Source organism: Bos javanicus, chromosome 12 (genome assembly GCF_032452875.1).
Source record: "Bos javanicus breed banteng chromosome 12, ARS-OSU_banteng_1.0, whole genome shotgun sequence".
In the NCBI taxonomy this organism is placed as follows: domain Eukaryota; kingdom Metazoa; phylum Chordata; class Mammalia; order Artiodactyla; family Bovidae; genus Bos; species Bos javanicus.
This window is the reverse complement of record NC_083879.1, coordinates 82,655,719-82,673,436: the sequence shown is the minus strand read 5'-3', so window position 1 is coordinate 82,673,436 and position 17,718 is coordinate 82,655,719. Positions and strand designations below refer to the sequence as shown.

Sequence of the window (17,718 nt, the reverse complement as noted above, 5' to 3'; positions counted from 1 at the left end):
GAGTGCCTCTACTGCAGAAGTTAGAAGAGGTCAGTTTTCACTTAGATCTGTTGCTGTTGTTTCGTCACTCAGTCATGACCAACTCTTTTTTGACCCCATGAACTGAAGCCTACCAGGCTCCTCTGTCCATGGGATTTCCCAGGCAAGAACACTGGAGTGGGTTGCCATTATCTTGCTCCAGGGGATCTTCCCAACACAGGGATTGAACCCGTGTCTCCTGCATTGGCAGGCAAATTCTTTACCGATGAGCCACTATTAGCTTACCAGAACTGTATTTGGGGTACTTTTTTTTTTTTTTTTGCAATAAACAGGGTATTTTCATCTCTATTCTTTTATATTCAGTACAAATATATGCATAGTCAGTGTTAGGAGTATCATCTAATGTGTAGTGCCCTTCTCTTATGTTAAATACGTGACCTTTAAACAATAAGTATTTTAATCTTGCAAACTCCAATCAGCAGAAAATAAATGTCTAATTGTATGGGGGAAATAATTAAAAATAAGATTGACCTTCTCTATGATTGCATATTGTGTTATTTTTTTTTAATTAATTTTTATTGGAGTATTGTTCCCTGGGTTGGGAAGATCCCCTGGAGAAAGAAATGGCAACCCACTCCAGTATTCTTGCCTGGAGAATCTCATGGACAGGGGAGCCTGGTGGGCTACAGTCCATGGGGTCACAAAGGGTCGGACATGACTAACTGACACTTTCACTCTACCTTCATAGTTGGCTTCACAATGTTGGGAACAGCAAAGTGAATCAACTGTGTGTATAAGTTGTATACATACTATATGTATAAGTTATATACATATAAGCCCTCTTTTTTGGATTTCCTTTCCACTTAGGTCACCACAGAGCATCAAGTAGAATTCCCTGTGCTGCACAGTAGGTTCTTGGGGTACGTTTTCAATAAAAACAGGCTCTCCTAAGCCCTGCACCCCACTTTGTCTATGGGAAAATGGATCTTCATGAGAAATGGACTGTCCTTAAAGGTCACCGTTTCCCCTGAAATGACTGGTCTCTCTTGATGGAGTAGATCAAACACAGTTTCTTTAAATCTTGGCCCTATAATCCCACAGCACTTTAGTTAAATACCCAGGGCATAGAAATAACATGATACATGGCACTGTCATGATTCATATGCAAGTCTTAATCCCCCACCACCCAGCCTATCCCTAAAAGGCAGGGAGCAGAATTCTTTCATGTCATCCATCTCTACCAGCGAGCATTGACATCCAATAAGTATTAGTTGAAAGAGCAGTCACAACCCAGAGGTCTGTTTCTGGCTGCCCCTGTTAACAAATCACCTGATCCTGGGGTGCTCCCTCCAGCCCAGTGGCTCTAGAACCATCAGAATCACCTGGAGAACTTGTTAAAACAGGCTGGCCGCCCTCCCCCAGAGTTCCGGATTCCTGAGGGCTGCGTGGGACTTGAAATTCACATTTCTAACAAGCTCTCAGCTGATGCCACACCTTAGGAACGGCTGCCCTCTTTCCAACTTTTTTTTGGAAAATGGCTCAAGATAAGATCACCATCCTCTGAAAGGCTGATAAGGATCACTGAAGAAAGCCCTGGATCGCTGAAGAAATCGGAGGCCCTTGTCTCCCAGCTCTTGACCTCTGTTTTTGCCTGGTTGATCACTGATGGTAGATAATTCATCGATTTGTTGGATGAGCATTTGTGAACAGTGAGATCTGTTAATGCTGGGCTCTGAGAATACAGAAAAGAGAAGTCTCTACCCTCAAGAGACTTAAACCTAAGGGAGTAAGGGTATCCCATGGGGAAGGCAAATAAGGCCTATGCAGTGCTGCATGGCCGGGGTGGCCATGGGCACAGAGGAAGAAAGGGATTGGTGTTCCTCCTACGGGAGGGGAAACTGAGTCAGGAGAGACAACAGTATTGCTAAGCAAAATCCCTGGAGATCTCCGAAACAGAACCACAGTTAGCAAATCAAAGAAACACGTTTCAGCTAAGGGTGGCCACTGTCTACACCGTATGTCTTTAATAATCTGCCTCATTTCCTATGTCTCAGTGGAGCTTGAAGACAGATGCCCACAAGTGAACAAATAGACCCTGCGGGACAGCTAACCCAGCGATTCTAGCCCCCTTACTCTCAGGAGAACTAGCAGAAGCTACTGGTTTTCAGAAGGTCTGTGCTGATAATGGAAAGGTCAGGTGATTCAATTTAGCAAAGTGAGCCAGGCCAGGGCTATTTTAGTTTGCTTAAGAGGACGGGCCTTGGAATCTGGCTGTAGGAGCCCACTCCCAGGTTAGTCATTTTTTCGCTATGTAGCTTTGGGAGCAAAACCCCCTGTGTTTCTCACTTGTCCCATTTCTAAAGTGGGGGACAGTGATCTAACAGGACTGAAGAAGAAGCCTGCTAGAACTGTGCTCAGGATTAAGATTCTAGCTCCGGACGTGGCACAACGAACCGATACAGGTCAGCTCCTCCTGTTGAAAGTTAACTGAGCATCTACTGTACGCCTGGCTGTCTGGTTCAGTTTGCCTTCTACGTACAGATGCCAAGTAAATAAAATGTTAGTAAGGATTAGGACGTGGTGCCTGCACCTTTTAAAGTCCCTGTTTAGCCGCCTGTGTTCCACTCATCTCGCATGCTTCGCTGCCACGGGAAGCACCTTTTTAGCTCCCTTCTGTTACCAAATTGGATGCTCTCTCCTCTGCTTCCTGCCCTGGTGCTGTGTTGTAACATTCATAACCCTGAATTCACTCAGCTTCTCCACCAGGGCTGGGGAAGGGCTGGATCCTGGGCGAGCCCCCTTTATGGGCAGGGCACGGGAAGCCATTGGGTTATTGAATGAACACTCGAAGCAGCCGGGCGGCCTTTCGGCATTCAGTGCCATGCTGTTGCTTATTTAGCAGCCTCCTCACCTGGTGGGCACAGTCTGTTTCATTGAACGACAGTTGCCTGCAGCACACGCTGGGGGCTGTGACTATTCTAACTGCCCACAAATACTGACTCATTGAGACTTCATAATGACCACTTGAGGGAGGAACTGTCATGACCCCCGTGACAGCGATGGGGAAACCAAGGCGGAGACTGGCTCCTCATCTTGCCTCAACTCCTGCAGCTCATAGGTGCTACAGTCTGTATTTGAACCTGAGTGTTCTGACTCCAGGATCCTTCCTCTAAAGTCTCCAGCTCTCTTTTTCAGGCTGTTGCATGGAGTGGTTAGAAATCACATAACCCAGTGAAGCCTACGTGTGCTCAAAGCAGTACCCACAAGGTGGGTTGAAAGGAGGTTTGGGGTATCACTCTTCGCCTGTCCATCTTGATTTATAGTCTTTCCTGTGATGGACATGTGATTCTAAATGGATCCTTTAAATCTTTGATAACAAGGTTTTACCCAATGGAAGCTAGACAGTTACAAAAGTCCATCATATTAATAATGCATTTATTGAGTATTACTCCTCTGACTATTAACATTTTCCTTTTAAAATGGGAGCATTTGATCGTCTCTTTGCTGGGAGAAGACAAGGTCAGGTTTTCGTGGACAGTTCCTTGGGGTTCGATGCTGTACATGTGTCAAGCTAAGGAGATAGGATGACATCTTTTTTAGAGTCTAGTCACAATTAAATGCCATTTTATTTTGGATTTTGGGATCTGAGCCAGCTTCCATCTTGTCAGAGCTGAGAAGACTCAAATCAAGTCCAGGCCTATTTCTACAGCAAACTGGGCTTCTGGCTTCCTGCCTGTGGATTCATTCAGTGTAGCCCATCTGGCTTTTGATGTTTGGTGAGTTTGGAGCAGTTTGTTTCAGGAAGCGAGGCGGGGAGGATCAGTGGGCCTGGGATGCTCTTGACTCCCAAGCAGATCCTCCCCAACCCCGTTGCATCCCCTCAGGGCTCAGGGTCTGCTCACCTGCAGCCCTGGCGTGAGTTGGGGGCTTGATAAGGGACTCTCACACCTCCAGCCCTCATTCCTGCACGAGTCAGGGCCTCCTCTTATCTCATCATGGTCCAGTTCCCCTCCTGGAGTTCAGTAGCAGCCTGGGTGACTCAGGGTGGTGAACTCCCATCGTGTTTGTTTTTCGGTCCAGCTCATCCCAGGCTGCTGGTGGCGACCGAGCAGGAAATATGTGGTCCACAAAGTTACGGCGGCATGCCATCCACATTTTTCTCCCTAGTGTACACATCTTGGGGGTGATCTGCAAGGGAATCCATCACCCAGTCTGGTTTTCCTCCTTTCTGATGATCATGGCGCAGACCTGACTTCAGGAACTGCTTACTTTCTCTTCCTGTCTTCTGCTCCTGCTCCCTGGGTTGTGGCCCAGCCCGGGGAGGTGCAGGAGAATGGTCAGCATCACCTGCCCACAGCAGACCTGTCCCTGACCCTCTCTGGAGTGAGGAAGGAGGAAGCCTCCAGAAGGCAACCGCGTAGGTGGCTGTGAAGGGCTGGCGGGCAGCCTTCTAAATTGTGTTGGTAGCTGATGCTTGCCTGGCAAGGGGATTCTCTGCTCATGGCAAGAGAGACCGGGAATCTTGCCTCTTTCTTAAACCTTACTTCTGAAAATGCTCTTTCTACTATTACACAGACACTCACTGAGCCCTCACTTGACGGGGGCAAACTGGGCTGGGAGCCCCAGGGGCCAGTGGTGAACAGTCCTAGGGTCACACTCCAGCCTGGAGAGCCGGCGTCCCACCCCCATGGCATGTCCTTTCTTTCAAGTCTGTTTTCCCCACCAAAGGGGAGAGGTTTCGTTCACGCATAAAACGTGGCTGGATGGTCTCTCTCATTAGGCACAATTGTTAGAAGTTAAAAGGTGTGTTTATGGAAACGAAAGGGATGCTCAAGGGCCCTCGATGGTGGTGCTGCGCGGAGATCCCAGGTCCATCTCCTTAAGATGCCAGCCCGTTTCTGGACAGTGTCCTTCTGCTTTTCCTCCCTGTGGTGTTCCCACTCAGGTAGCTGAGCACAGGGGGTCCGTACTTCGATCTGAAACAGCAGAGACCTGGCTGGAAATGCCCTTCGAATGGCTTTCTGCAGGAAAGCTGGTTTTCTGGGTTTTCTTTCTGGGCCCTCAGCTGTGAATAGAGAGAGTCCCACCTTCCTTTATAGACTCTTGCTAAGAGCATGCTTTGGAGCAAGACCGTACAGGCGCAAACAAATTACACTTGGGAAGAAGCCTGCTTGCACCGGCTCCCGCCTGCGAGGGTTACGAAATTCCTGTTTCGATAATGGGGCCGCGTGGTCGGGCCAGCCCGACAGAGGTTGGCCTGGGTGATTCACCCTCCCCTCCACCAGCCGCTTTCCCAGGCACATCCCAGCGTTTCCAGCCCTCCCTGCCTCACCCCCCAACCCCCAACCCTTTAGCTACAAAATTCATGGCATGATTTTTTTTTTGGAAAGTTTTGAAGGAGATGTTTGGGTCACTTCCATAAAGACAGACCTTGAATTTTTGGTGTGTGTTTTGAGCCCAGTGGTTGATTTTTGTTTTTAATTCCATGCTGGAGATTAACTAGCCTCTGTGAACCTGAGAAAAGGAACCCATGACCTCTGCCCTTCCCACTCTTAAATTCTAACTTAACCACTAAAGATGTATCTAGTCCAACCTCGGCTGGTTAAAGGCGAGCCTTCTGTGAATTGGAGGGTTTTGTTATGGAGAAAATTGTGGTAGGGATCAAAAAATTAAATACCTACTTGTGTTATTTTCCGAAAATAAAATTTAAAGCTTGAGCATCATGTCTTTGAGCACTGGAGACTGAAATTCACTTTAAGCCACCAGTGTTCTGAGCCTTATATCACAGATAACAAACAAGAGTAACATCAAAAGGAGTCAGTTTTCGCCCCATTGTGCAGCCTTGGAGGCTGTGAAATTTGATATTATTTTGACTTGTACGGTAATTGTAGAATGACAGAGGGAAATGGATTAAGTTGAAATGAAAGGATACACCGCCCTGCACACACATACTGCCAAATGCAGGTTGAGGTCGTTGGGCCAAGAATGGGGGCCCGGAGTTGCGTCCTTGCAGATCAGGACTTTAATAAAACTTTGCTTCAGTCACTGCAGTCTACTGTTCTTTCGAGTGCCTGCGTAGATGAGGAGTCCGCCTCCCCTTGGAGAGTTGCAGAACTGGATCAGGCACCTGTGCTCACCGCCCGTGTGAATTTCAGTGCTTCTCATCTTTCCTTTCCTTGAAAAGATGCTGCCTGTCCTGGTGTGAAGTTTGAGACGTACTCTCCACCCCCACCCCCGCCCCACCCCCCACCAGCTCTTGGATTAAGACTGCTGTGATGGTCCAAATTGTAGAGCCAGCTTTTATATACCTTTTCTTTTCCTTGAATGAATCAGTTTCATGTTGCAGATGATATTTGTTTCTAGAAAAGTGTGAAAGAAGGGACACCTGTGAAAACAGACAATTGTCCCAGCACCGTGCACATTGGAATCAAAAGCTGCAAATGCCAACTAAAGCCTCCAGTGACTACCTTATTTCTTAGAGCTTTCAAGCCACTGAGAAGACAGTGAGTGGTGCGTTTACTTGAAGTTTTAAGGTAATTACTTGTTCCTCCGAGGTGGGGTCTGGTAACCTAATTCTGTATCGGCCTGACACCCTATAGAGACACCCCACTATCTCTCTGGTTTCAGAGTAAGTGTGCAGACACTTGTTCTGATATTAGAGTACAAGAGGGGGCAGTGAAGTGCTGTCCACAAAACAGCACAACGGTTTCCCCGAGTCTTTCTTACGGTCGGTATTGCCTAAGTCTTTCTTGGGCCCTGCTTTTATTCATTTAAGACAAGCTCTTCTGTTAGGGGCGTTTGGAGTTGATCGTATTAAGCCGTAGCAGCAATCTAGCATTAAACGGAAGTAAGGCAAGCCTGAAAGTCCTGCCTGTTTATGAAATGTGCCATCAAATTCACAAACTCCTGAGCTTAAGTCATTTTGGGGGGAGGGGGGTTTTTTGTTCCCAAGTGCACTGAGCATCTCTGGAAGGAATCTCGGGGTGCTGTGTTAATGCTGTTTTAGCTCCACCCCTGCAAAGCCCCAAATGTGTGGGGAGGTCACAGGGTTAAGGATCTGGGCTCATCTCTAGCACCGAGTCCGTCGTTTTCAGGAGGGAGTTAGGAAGGTGTGCCATGGCGAGCAGAGCAGTAGCGGGCTTGTCCTCATTCAGAATTTCAGAGACAGCGGTTTACACACCAACTGCTCTTCTTCCTGCAGCCTCTGACATTTAATTAAAAATAAAAGCATTTTCTGGGGAAAATGCATGTTTTCCAAAACATGGTAAACTCAGAGTGTACTTAAGTGTACTCTGGCTTGTGAATGAGCCTATTCTGTGGTATGATTTGGGGTGTGCCAACTGTTAGGGTAATAAAAACTTGTTCCTAAAGCTGGGACTCAAGCGTGCCTGAAATGTTAGCCAACTCCCAGATCTGTGCAGTTGAATGATTAAGCAGAAACTGTATCCCATAGTTTTCATCTTTTTGAATAAACTACTTGTATGTGACCACATACAGCTTTTGTAGATTCAAGAACTGCTTCGTTAAATAGACTGCAGTTCAGAGAACAATAATTTTAGTTAGTTGCGTTCTCAGGAAATGCATCCCCCAAAAGTGTAAAAGTCTACAGGCCTTGAAAATCTTATTTTAGACTGGAATCATGAAAGACTGCTCCAGAATGTAGTAGTTTGTTTTTCAAACTGGACCTTGACGCATAATGTTCTAATCAGATTACAAAGGCATTTGATGTTTATCGCAGAGAATTCTGAAAAAAACGCAGAAAGCTGACAGTCACCCCAAGTCCACCATCCAGTAGCTCAGAGCAGCCTCAGATAAAGGCCCTGCGTTTGACCATCGGCGTCTGTGTTTTCTGTCTGGTCAGCGAAATGAGCAGAGCAACACGCTCTGTGTATGCATATGTGTGTGTATTTTCAACTGAACTTAGCCATTTACTTAAATAATCATAAACTCTAATGACGTAATGTTTTTCGAATCTTTTTATTTTGTGTTGGGGTATACCCCAATTAACAACACCGTTGTGATGGTGTTAGGTGAACAGTGAAGGGACTGAGCCATACATATATTAACTACATGTATCCATTCTCCCCCAGACTGCCCTCCCACCCAGGCTGGCCCATGACATTGAGCAGAGTTCCCTGTGCTTTACAGTAGGTCCTTGTTGGCTCTCCGTTTGGAATATGGCAGTGTGCACATGGGCATCTAATGATGTAATTCTGAAACGAAAAGAAAAATAAAATCAGCCATACACATGGGCTTCCAGGTGGCTCAGGCGGTGAAGAATCTACCCGCACTGCAGGAGACCTGGGTTGGATCCCTGCAGTCTCCTGGAAAATCCCCTGGAGGAGAGCATGGCAACCTACTCCGGTATTCTTGGCCTGGAGAATCCCATGCACAGAGGAGCCTGGTGGGCTACAGTCCATGGGGTCGTGAAGAGTCAGACACGACCGAGTGACTGACAGACACGCGTGCCAAAGTCAGGTCTGTTCACTCAGACACGGAAACTGCATTCGCTCGGCATTTTGTTCAGAGGCAGAAGAGTGTCACCTGTTGGTCCCTTTCCCCCAGTTTGTACATCGGCAGGGTTTGCATGGGTCTTGTTATATGAGTGATGTGCTCCTGTTCTCAGCCGGACGATACCTGCCACAAGTATGTGGAAATATTAGATACTCAGAGAGATGCTGAAATTGTGTGTGTACCACAGTACCCAGAGAGGACTCCAAGTCGGAGCTGACACACTTTAAAACAAGAAGCTCGGTGGTCATGCCTGTCTGGAGGGCGTTTGCCTGGCCCGGTTATTTGTTTGGACCCAGAAGCTGGTCGTTCTTGTCTGCATCCTTTCATTCCCATCTCTCCTGCTCTGGGTCAGCGGGACGTTTTTGCATTTGGCAGCAGTGTATCAATTTGCCCTTATTACTATGGCAGTTCCCTGTGTTCTCCAGTCATCTACCTGGACGTGCTGTTGCATTCAGGAGAGCAAGGGCTCCTTATTTCAAGTATTTTCAGACTCTTTGAGCATCAAGGGGCCACAGTGATTTGGCTGTCCTTCTAGGTTCAACCTACATATTTTTGGCAACCTCAGAGAAAAGTGTGAGAAGTCCTTGCACGTTTGTCCTGAGGGGCGTATGTTATGATGGAGGCATGAATGGAGGAGTGGGAAAGGGCGAAAAGAGAAGCAAGGAAAACGGGGTGTCCGTGAGGGGGTGGGGAGAATAACTGTGGGCCCGTGACCAGCCAGCCCTGGGCATCTCAGCTCCTGGCTCCTGTGGACCTCACTGTTCCGTCGGGCCTGGTTCGGAAGGCAGGCAGGCAACCATTGCCCCATCTGATGTACCTGTGAAACCTGGGCGTGCGATGCTAGTCGACAGAAGGGTCCAGACTGGAGAAGGTAACGTGTGATACTCAGATCTGTCATGACCCCTAAACTCCTCTAAGTGGAAAGTTTCAGCTTTAACTGCATTATGCCAGTTTTTTAAACAAGCATGGGATCCTAGTGTGGATTAAAACATTAAGGAAATTTGTGTCACCAGGGAACTATATTCAATATCCTATGACAAACCTTATGGAAAAAATATGAAAAAGAATGTACTGTGTATGTATCACTGAGTCCTGTGCTGCACAGCAGGAATTGTTGATTAGATGTCTGTCTGACTCTTCCCAACCCCACGGATTGTAGCCTGTCATGGGGTTCTCCAGGCAAGATTACTGGAGTCAGTTGCCATTTCCTTCTCCAGGGGAATCTTCCCAACACAGGGATCAAACTTGTGTTCCCTGCACTGCGGGTGGATTCTTTACCGCTGAGCCACCTGGGAAGGAGGGCACAGCAGAAATCAACACATGCTAATCAGCTCTACTCCCATAAAATAAATTTTAAAAAAAATGTTGTGTCACATAATGGTTGCATTATTTTAAAAGTTTCCACAGTGATGAATATGGAGTTGAAATATCTAATTGAGATTATTAGAGATCTAATTTAGATTATTAAACATTAAAGTCTAATTTAGGTTATTAGATTGATTCAGAGTATTCCCCGTGGAAGTGTTAAGAGTCGAGTTTGGTGAATAACTTTTAAAAACTTGGATTCAGGTTGATAGGTAATCAGAAGATAAAAACAGATCCTACTAGGAAAGCATTTCATATCAGGGACTTTCCGGGCGGTCCAGTGGTTAAGATTGTGCTTCCACAGCAGCGGGGACAGGTTCCATCCCTGGTTGGGGAGCTTGGACCCCACAACTTGTGTGGCGCGACCAAAATAATCATCATCACAATAAATTTCAGGCAGGGAAACATCAGAAACCCTACTCAGAGTTTCCATTTGTTCCACATTATACTGTCCCTGGGTTTGGCTCAGAGTCACCATATCTTATTGTCTTGCTTGGGAGTGATTCATTGGGAAAAACTGAAAAACCATAGGAGTTCCCCGTTTCTGCTCGGCTCACCCCACTCCTATGCCTTCCCACGGAAGCCCTCCAGGGAGAGACCCAGAACCACAGCCCCAACACTCTGGGCAGCCATCCTGACCGTGAGCCCCCCGATGGGTGGGAAGACGGGTCTCCCCCTCCCAGGAGGGCAGCAGGGTAACTTGCCCTGACTCTGAGCCCCTGGCCCCGAAGGGGGTCTGACCCACTGTGTCTGCTCTCCTATGTAGGACATGAGACAGTGTGAGTCTCTTTGTTCTTTGTTTTCCATCAAAAGCCAGTAGATATTATTGACAAAGACCCCTAACCACTTTTTTTTTTTTTTCCTTTTTGGATGTGGTTGAACAACAACAACCTCAGCTCTGTGGCATGGGTTACAAACATGTGGATTTTCCCCTGGGCTTCTTTGGCTATAGAAATGGACATGATCTCATCACACAGAAGGAAATCTGCGCTTGATATTCACTAGGTAGGGTCACTAGGCTTCCCTGGCAGCTTGGTGGTAATGAATCTGCCGACCAATGCAGGAGATGAGGGTTCAATCCCTTAGTAGGGAAGATTCCCAGGTCAGGAAGATCCCCAGAGAAGGAAAAGGCAGCTCAGTCCAGTATTCCTGTCTGGGAAGTCCCATGAACAGAGGAGCCTGGCAGGCTGCAGTCCATGGGGTCATGAAAGAGTCAGACACGACTTAACGACTAAACAACAGGCAGAGTCAGTGTAGTAATTTAAAATTAGCCAGTTGTCCCCACCCTAATAATTCTTTAAAAAAAAAAAAATTCCCAAGTCAACAATAAGACAAGTGTCTTACTATTACCAAATGTTCAGGGCACAGATGTTCTGTGTGGTCTGACTTGTTAACATTTCTGAGCAATCTTGAGGTGATAAAATGCAAATATAAGTGACCTGGCTTCAAAAACAGAACTCTATGGTCACTGCCTGGGCTTTAACCTATGGGACACGTTGTTTTCCATTCGGGAATGATACTATCAGGACATCCACGCCGTTTTCTTCCCACACACATTCTGCAATTCTCACCAACTGTCCAGATCGCTCTGTAACATTACACTGAAAACACAAATTGCACGTCTGGTCCATTTTTCCCCTCACCCTTTGGTCCTTGGCTCCCTGGACACAGCTTGAGATGGACACGAAGGTGGATCCATCAGTCTGCTACGGACCCTGGTCTCTGACGCCTGGGCAGAGGCATGCACGTGGACTGACTTTCTTTCTCTTGATTTGCCTTTAACTGTGTGGCTTTTCTATGAAAAGCTCAATTGAGAGAAAGCTGCATTTCCCCAAACCTGATTTACGCTTTAAGGCAGTGCAGCCAGAGCTGAGAAGTGTGCAGGGCGGGGGCTTTTCCTGTCACATCTCGAGTGCGGCACACGTGTCCTCATCTGGTCTGTGTCAGGTCCGTGTGCGGGGACTGAATGGAGACTGTGGTGGAGGGTGCTGTGATCAGTGCTCACTTACGGAAGAGTCAGTGCTCAAAAGCAGCCTCGCTTCTGGGGGTGGCGCGCACGGCTTTGCATTGTAACCAAGGAAGGGTTGCAGGAAACTGCCGATACCCATGACTCTGGGGAGAACGAATCCAGAACTCCACCTGCAGCGCCCCTGAGTGTCCAGAGACGCAACCTGCTGGGGTGGTTCGCTCGGTTCTCAGCACCACCACCCTCCCGCCCACCTCCCCCAGCCCCATCCCAGCTCCAGCTCCTCCTTTCTTCAGAATCCCTTCCGTGCCTGCCATCTGCAGCTAGTTCATGGCACTAGATTTGACTTAAATTTATTGTGTGTGTCTTAGCTGCTGCTGGTTCTTTAAGCATCTACCAGATGTTAGCACTTGGATGCTCTGTGTTGTCAGCCACACCTGGGAGCTGCCTGCCCTCAGGAAGCTGGATTGTAAAGTCCTGACATCCGGGTCCTACTTTCTGTCATCATAGCGTCTCTGATGGAGATGCAGGCGTCTCGGTCGTTACCCTCACTTGACTCTGCTTGCTCCCTGTTGCCTTAGAGACAGTGAAGGTGCTTGGATAGACCTGAAGGGCATCCTGCCTGCTTAGTAAGTGAGCTGGAGACAGGTACAGTTTGTGATCCTTTACGTGTGGAATCTAAAAACCAAACTAGTGATTGTAACCAAAAAGAAAAGTTTACAGATATGGAGAACAAACCAGTGGTTATTAATTGAGGGGGGCGGGCAAAGGAAGGTGGGAGGGGCAGAGAATTAAGAGCCACAAGCCACTGTGTATAAAATAAATAAGCTACAGGGGTACATTGTACAGCACAGGACTGTAATCAATATTTCATAATAATTGTAAATGGAGGAGAACCATGCACGTTTTGAATCACAAGGTAGTTGCACCTGGAAGTAATATAATATCATAAATCAACTATATCTCAATTAAAAAACAACAACCGTGAAGTCTCCTGGGAGGCAAAGGAATTTCTGGGCTTAATGCACTTAGTGGTAACGTGTGCAGGAAATTCAGCCCAAATCATTTGTCCACTGAGAAACCATAATCGCTCATCAATTAAAGAAATGAGTGTGCTGAGCGCTGGTATATCTGTTCTATATACCTGTATAGTCAGTCAGTCAGTTCAGTCGCTCAGTCACGTCCGACTCTTTGCTACCCCATGAATCGCAGCACGCCAGGCCTCCCTGTCCATCACCAGCTCCTGGAGTTCACTCAGACTCATGTCCATCGAGTCGGTGATGCCATCCAGCCATCTCATCCTCTGTCATCCCCTTCTCCTCTTGCCCCCAATCCCTCCCAGCATCAGAGTCTTTTCCAATGAGTCAACTCTTCGCATGAGGTGGCCAAAGTACTGGAGTTTCAGCTTCAGCATCATTCCCTCCAGAGAAATCCCAGGGCTGATCTCCTTCAGAATGGACTGGTTGGATCTCCTTGCAGTCCAAGGGACTCTCAAGAGTCTTCTCCAACACCACAGTTCAAAAGCATCAATTCTTCAGCACTCAGCCTTCTTCACAGTCCAACTCTCACATCCATACATGACCACAGGAAAAACCACAGCCTTGACTAGACGGACCTTTTTTGGCAAAGTAATGTCTCTGCTTTTGAATATGCTATCTAGGTAGGTCATAATCCTCCTTCCAAGGAGTAAGCGTCTTTTAATTTCATGGCTGCAGGCACCATCTGCCGTGATTTTGGAGCCCCCAGAAATAAAGTCTGACCCTGTTTCCACTGTTTCCCCATCATTTCCCATGAAGTGATGGGACCAGATGCCATGATCTTCGTTTTCCGAATGTTGAGCTTTAAGCCAACTTTTTCACTCTCCTCTTTTACTTTCATCAAGAGGCTTTTTAGTTCTTCTTCACTTTCTGCCATAAGGGTGGTGTCATCTGCATATCTGAGGTGATTGATATTTCTCCCTGCAAGCTTGATTCCGGCTTGTGCTTCTTCCAGCCCAGCGTTTCTCATGATGTACTCTGCATATAAGTTAAATAAGCAGGGTAGATAAAAAAAAATCAACCTCTAAAGTGCTCAAGTGTCGGGTCCTGTTGTATGGATTTAAAGAAGGAATAATTTTTTTTAGGAACCCTTGAAACCAGTTTTCAGAGTGAAGGAGCAAATCCTTGCCTGACTTTCTGCCACAATGCCTTCTGAAAAGTGAATTGATGCTTTTGCAAGCATTAGGAATAGTGGGTTTCATCAGGATTTACTTTTTGTAAGTGCATCCAATATGCTTATTGCAGTTGAGATTCCTTCCTCTCAAAAAGCATCCCCTGGGTTAACTCCTCCCCAGACATGGCTCCCCTGTCATTGACCATTACCAGCCTGCCAATGCAGGAGACGTGAGAGATGAGGATTTGATCCCTGGGTCAGGAAGATGCCCTGGAGAAGGAAAAGGCAACCCACTCCAGTATTCTTGCCCAGAGAATCCCATGGACAGAGGAGCCTGGAGGGCTACATGGGATCACAAAGAGTCGGACACGACTAAAGCGACTTAGCCAATATAATCAGTACCTCCTGAGAATCTGGTCTGAAACATGGAGATGCTTGTAGCTAAACCAGTTCGTGTGTCCTCTATTCTTGACTTCACCCCATCAGCTCCAGCAGAAACTGGAACTTGGATTTGGTGAGTGAAGAGAGAGTCACGAGGAGGGGCTCACGGGGGCGGAGAGGGAACCACCAGCGAGTCTTTGGTTATACAGGAAAAAATCATCTTCGTGAGGGAAACAGGATCTGGGTAGCATCTTGAATGAAGAAAGAGCATGGTGAGCCAAACCTGAGACGTAGGCGTGATGTGGGAGAGCATGGAGATGTGCAGAGATGATACATGGCTTTCGGGTGGGGATGGGCCTGATGTCTTAAAGGAACTGAGTGGATGGGCAAGAGCATGGGTCTGTCTGTCTCAGGATCCTGAGGTCCGGAGCCTGGTGGTCCAGGGTGAAGGTCGCTCAGCGTGGAGGTCAGAGCTGAAAGGAGGCAGGTCTGGGCATCCAGGCTACAGATTTCACTCCAGCTAACACAGGTGCCCACGGTGTGCCGGCTGCTCTCGGAGCACGTTTAGGGGAGAAGGTGTTTGGAGAGGGGTGGGAAACCCCAGGCAGGAGTCCCCCCCCCTTGGTTCTCAGATGCAGTGAAGATTTCCTAAGAAGGTCCAGGGATAAGACATGAGGAAAATGATGTGTCGGAAGGTGAGCAGCATTAACACTCGCTGTATCTCATGTGTATGGACTGTCAGTCTCCCTGCCCCCGCTTCCCAACCGTGGCAGCATCACTTAGAAAAGACTAAAAAAGCCTCAGACGTTCAGATTCTGCCCTTCAGTCTGTCCACCAGAAGCCAGAGCCGGGTTTTAGCCACAGAAAAGACGGGGACCACTGACCCTCAGGGTGGAGAGAGAGCGCTGGAGGCCTGCTGTCCTCTGGAGTCCAGTTTTCCAAGCAGCTTTCCAGAAAACTGCAGAAATGGCCCAGAGGTTCCCCAAGAAGCTCCTACGCAGTGGTGCTCTACATTTGCAACAGTTCTAGAGAATTCTTCAAGGGTGCACAGCATGGTTGTCTGAGACTTGTCATTCATTCTGAGTTCTGCTTCAAGGAAAGATTTTTGTCAGGTGGTTCTCATCCACTGTTCTTTCTTTCCTAACTTAAAAAAAGTGTCATGTATCCCTGCTTTAGGAATCTCAGTTAAGACAATATAAGAAAGAAAGGGGGCCACCCTCTCTTTGGGATTGTAGAAAGGCACATCCTGGGGAAAAGTGACAAGCCATCGTGTGCAACTTGCCTTTTTTTTTTTTTTTTCTGACACGGGAATATTGATTTTTCACATAAATCTGCGATCTAGTTCTGCTATCTAGTTTTTGTTCTGTGATGCGCTATAATCAACCTCGTGCACGTTTCAGAAAAACTCATACCGCTCATTAGCACACATCATCATCTGTTCCTTCAGTATCGGTTTGAAACTGGGGACGCCCCATTCCCCCTGGTTTCTCTCTCTCTCTCTCAGTGAATTACGTCCCATTCATGGTCATGGCTGGTGGCCTTCCCTGGTTCAGTAAACGTTGCATCAGACATGACGCTTTGTTCTCAGACTTTAATACTTGAATGAGCCTGCAGGCTTGGTTTCCTTGAAAGGAATGAGATGGGCTTCCTAAGTGTGTTTTTAATGTTAGCACTTGTAGAAGGATGTTCACTGAGAAGCCCTTGTTTCAGGTTCTCAGAGGAGCTCCCTGATAGGAAAGATCTTTCAGCAGCAGGGCTGGGAAGAAAGAATGGGGAGGAGGGAGGCTGTTAGCGGTAAGCATCATGGGGATAGTGTATCAGGAGTTTGGGTTCTAAAGATCTGCACCTAAGAATTAATTGAAGCAAATATATCTCAAGGGAGGGGGAAAATGGTTTGTGGGGCCAGGACGGTAGACGCTGTCCTCCTGAGCTGGGGACTTTTCATCTTGCAGCTGAATCAATCCTCCAACTAATTATTTCTGGTTAACTTTTTATGGGTTTGTAAGACGTTCCTTTTGTTCAGGGTAATAAAGGAGCCATTGTTTGATCAGTGACTGACTAATTATGATAAGTAATTTGAAACATTCTTGATGAAACTTGTCTGTTAATTAGCATCAACAGCAAATGGAAGCTAGCAGAACAACAAAGTCTTAGTTGCATCCACCATCCCCTGGAATTGAGGCGTCTTTCTGTGGCATGCCCAATAAACGGAGGCTGCCAATGGTTAAAAAATAACAAACAAGTGGGAAGGTCTGACTCACCATCAAGGAAAAGGCATTGTGAAGCCACACAAAGGAGCCCTGAGATGTTACAAGTGAGGGGGTGGGAAAGGACTATCAGCAGGGCGACTTGATCCCACTGCGCAAAGATAAGCGTGTGGTTTCTTTCTGTTTCTTTCTTTTTTCTTTAAAGCTTAGTTCCTAAATACATGCATCCCCTGCTGATCTGAACTCAGGCAGTTGTCGCTCAGTGGTGTCCCACTCTCTGTGCACGCCAGGCCTCCGTGTCCATCACCATCTCCCGGAGTTTACTCAAACTCACGTCCATTGAGCCAGCGATGCCATCCAACCATCTCATCCTCTGTTGTCCCCTTCTTCTCCTACCCTCAATCTTTCCCAGCATCAGGGTCTTTTCCAATGAGTCTGCTCTCTGCATCAGGTGGCCTAAGTATTGGAGCTTCAGCATCAGTCTTTCCAATGATATTCAGGGTTGATTTCCTTTAGGATGGACTGGTTGGATCTCCTTGCTGTCCAAAGGACTCTCAAGAGCCTTCTCCAGCAGCACAGTTTGAAAGCATCAGTTCTTCATCACTCAGTCTTCTTTATGGTCCAACTCTCACATCCGGACATGACTACTGGAAAAGCTATAGCTTTGACTATACGGACTTTTGTCGGCAAAGTGAACTCAGATACTGTTGATCAATAAAAGTGTGGAACTATGAAATTGCAGTTTGGAATTCTTGATGTTGTCTGACTATATTGTCATTATCATTAACACGGTTAATTTTTTAAAATAAACTCAATGGTACCTTTTCTTTTATGCTTGTAGATTTCTACCTGGACAAGGACTGGTACTATACCCACAGATAGGAGACAAATTGGATATTATTTGCCCCAAGGTGGACTCTAAAACTGTTGGCCAGTATGAATATTATAAAGTTTATATGGTGGACAAAGACCAAGCAGACAGATGCACTATTAAGAAGGAAAATACCCCTCTTCTCAACTGTGCCAGACCAGATCAAGATGTAAAGTTCACTATCAAGTTCCAAGAATTCAGCCCTAACCTCTGGGGTCTAGAATTTCAGAAGAACAGAGATTATTACATTATATGTAAGTATAATTCTATTCATTTATTTTATA

The 17,718-nt window shown here is 46.9% G+C and overlaps 1 protein-coding gene across 1 annotated transcript in view; it reads left to right on the top strand.

Annotated features, from left to right (window-relative positions):
- Positions 1–17,718, top strand: part of EFNB2 (ephrin B2) — a 49,930-nt gene that overhangs the window by 8,619 nt on the left and 23,593 nt on the right. Inside the window, exon 2 of the mRNA XM_061435345.1 lies at positions 17,405–17,688. Within this exon, the coding sequence (XP_061291329.1) occupies positions 17,405–17,688 (284 nt within the window). The remainder of the gene's footprint in view (positions 1–17,404; positions 17,689–17,718) is intronic.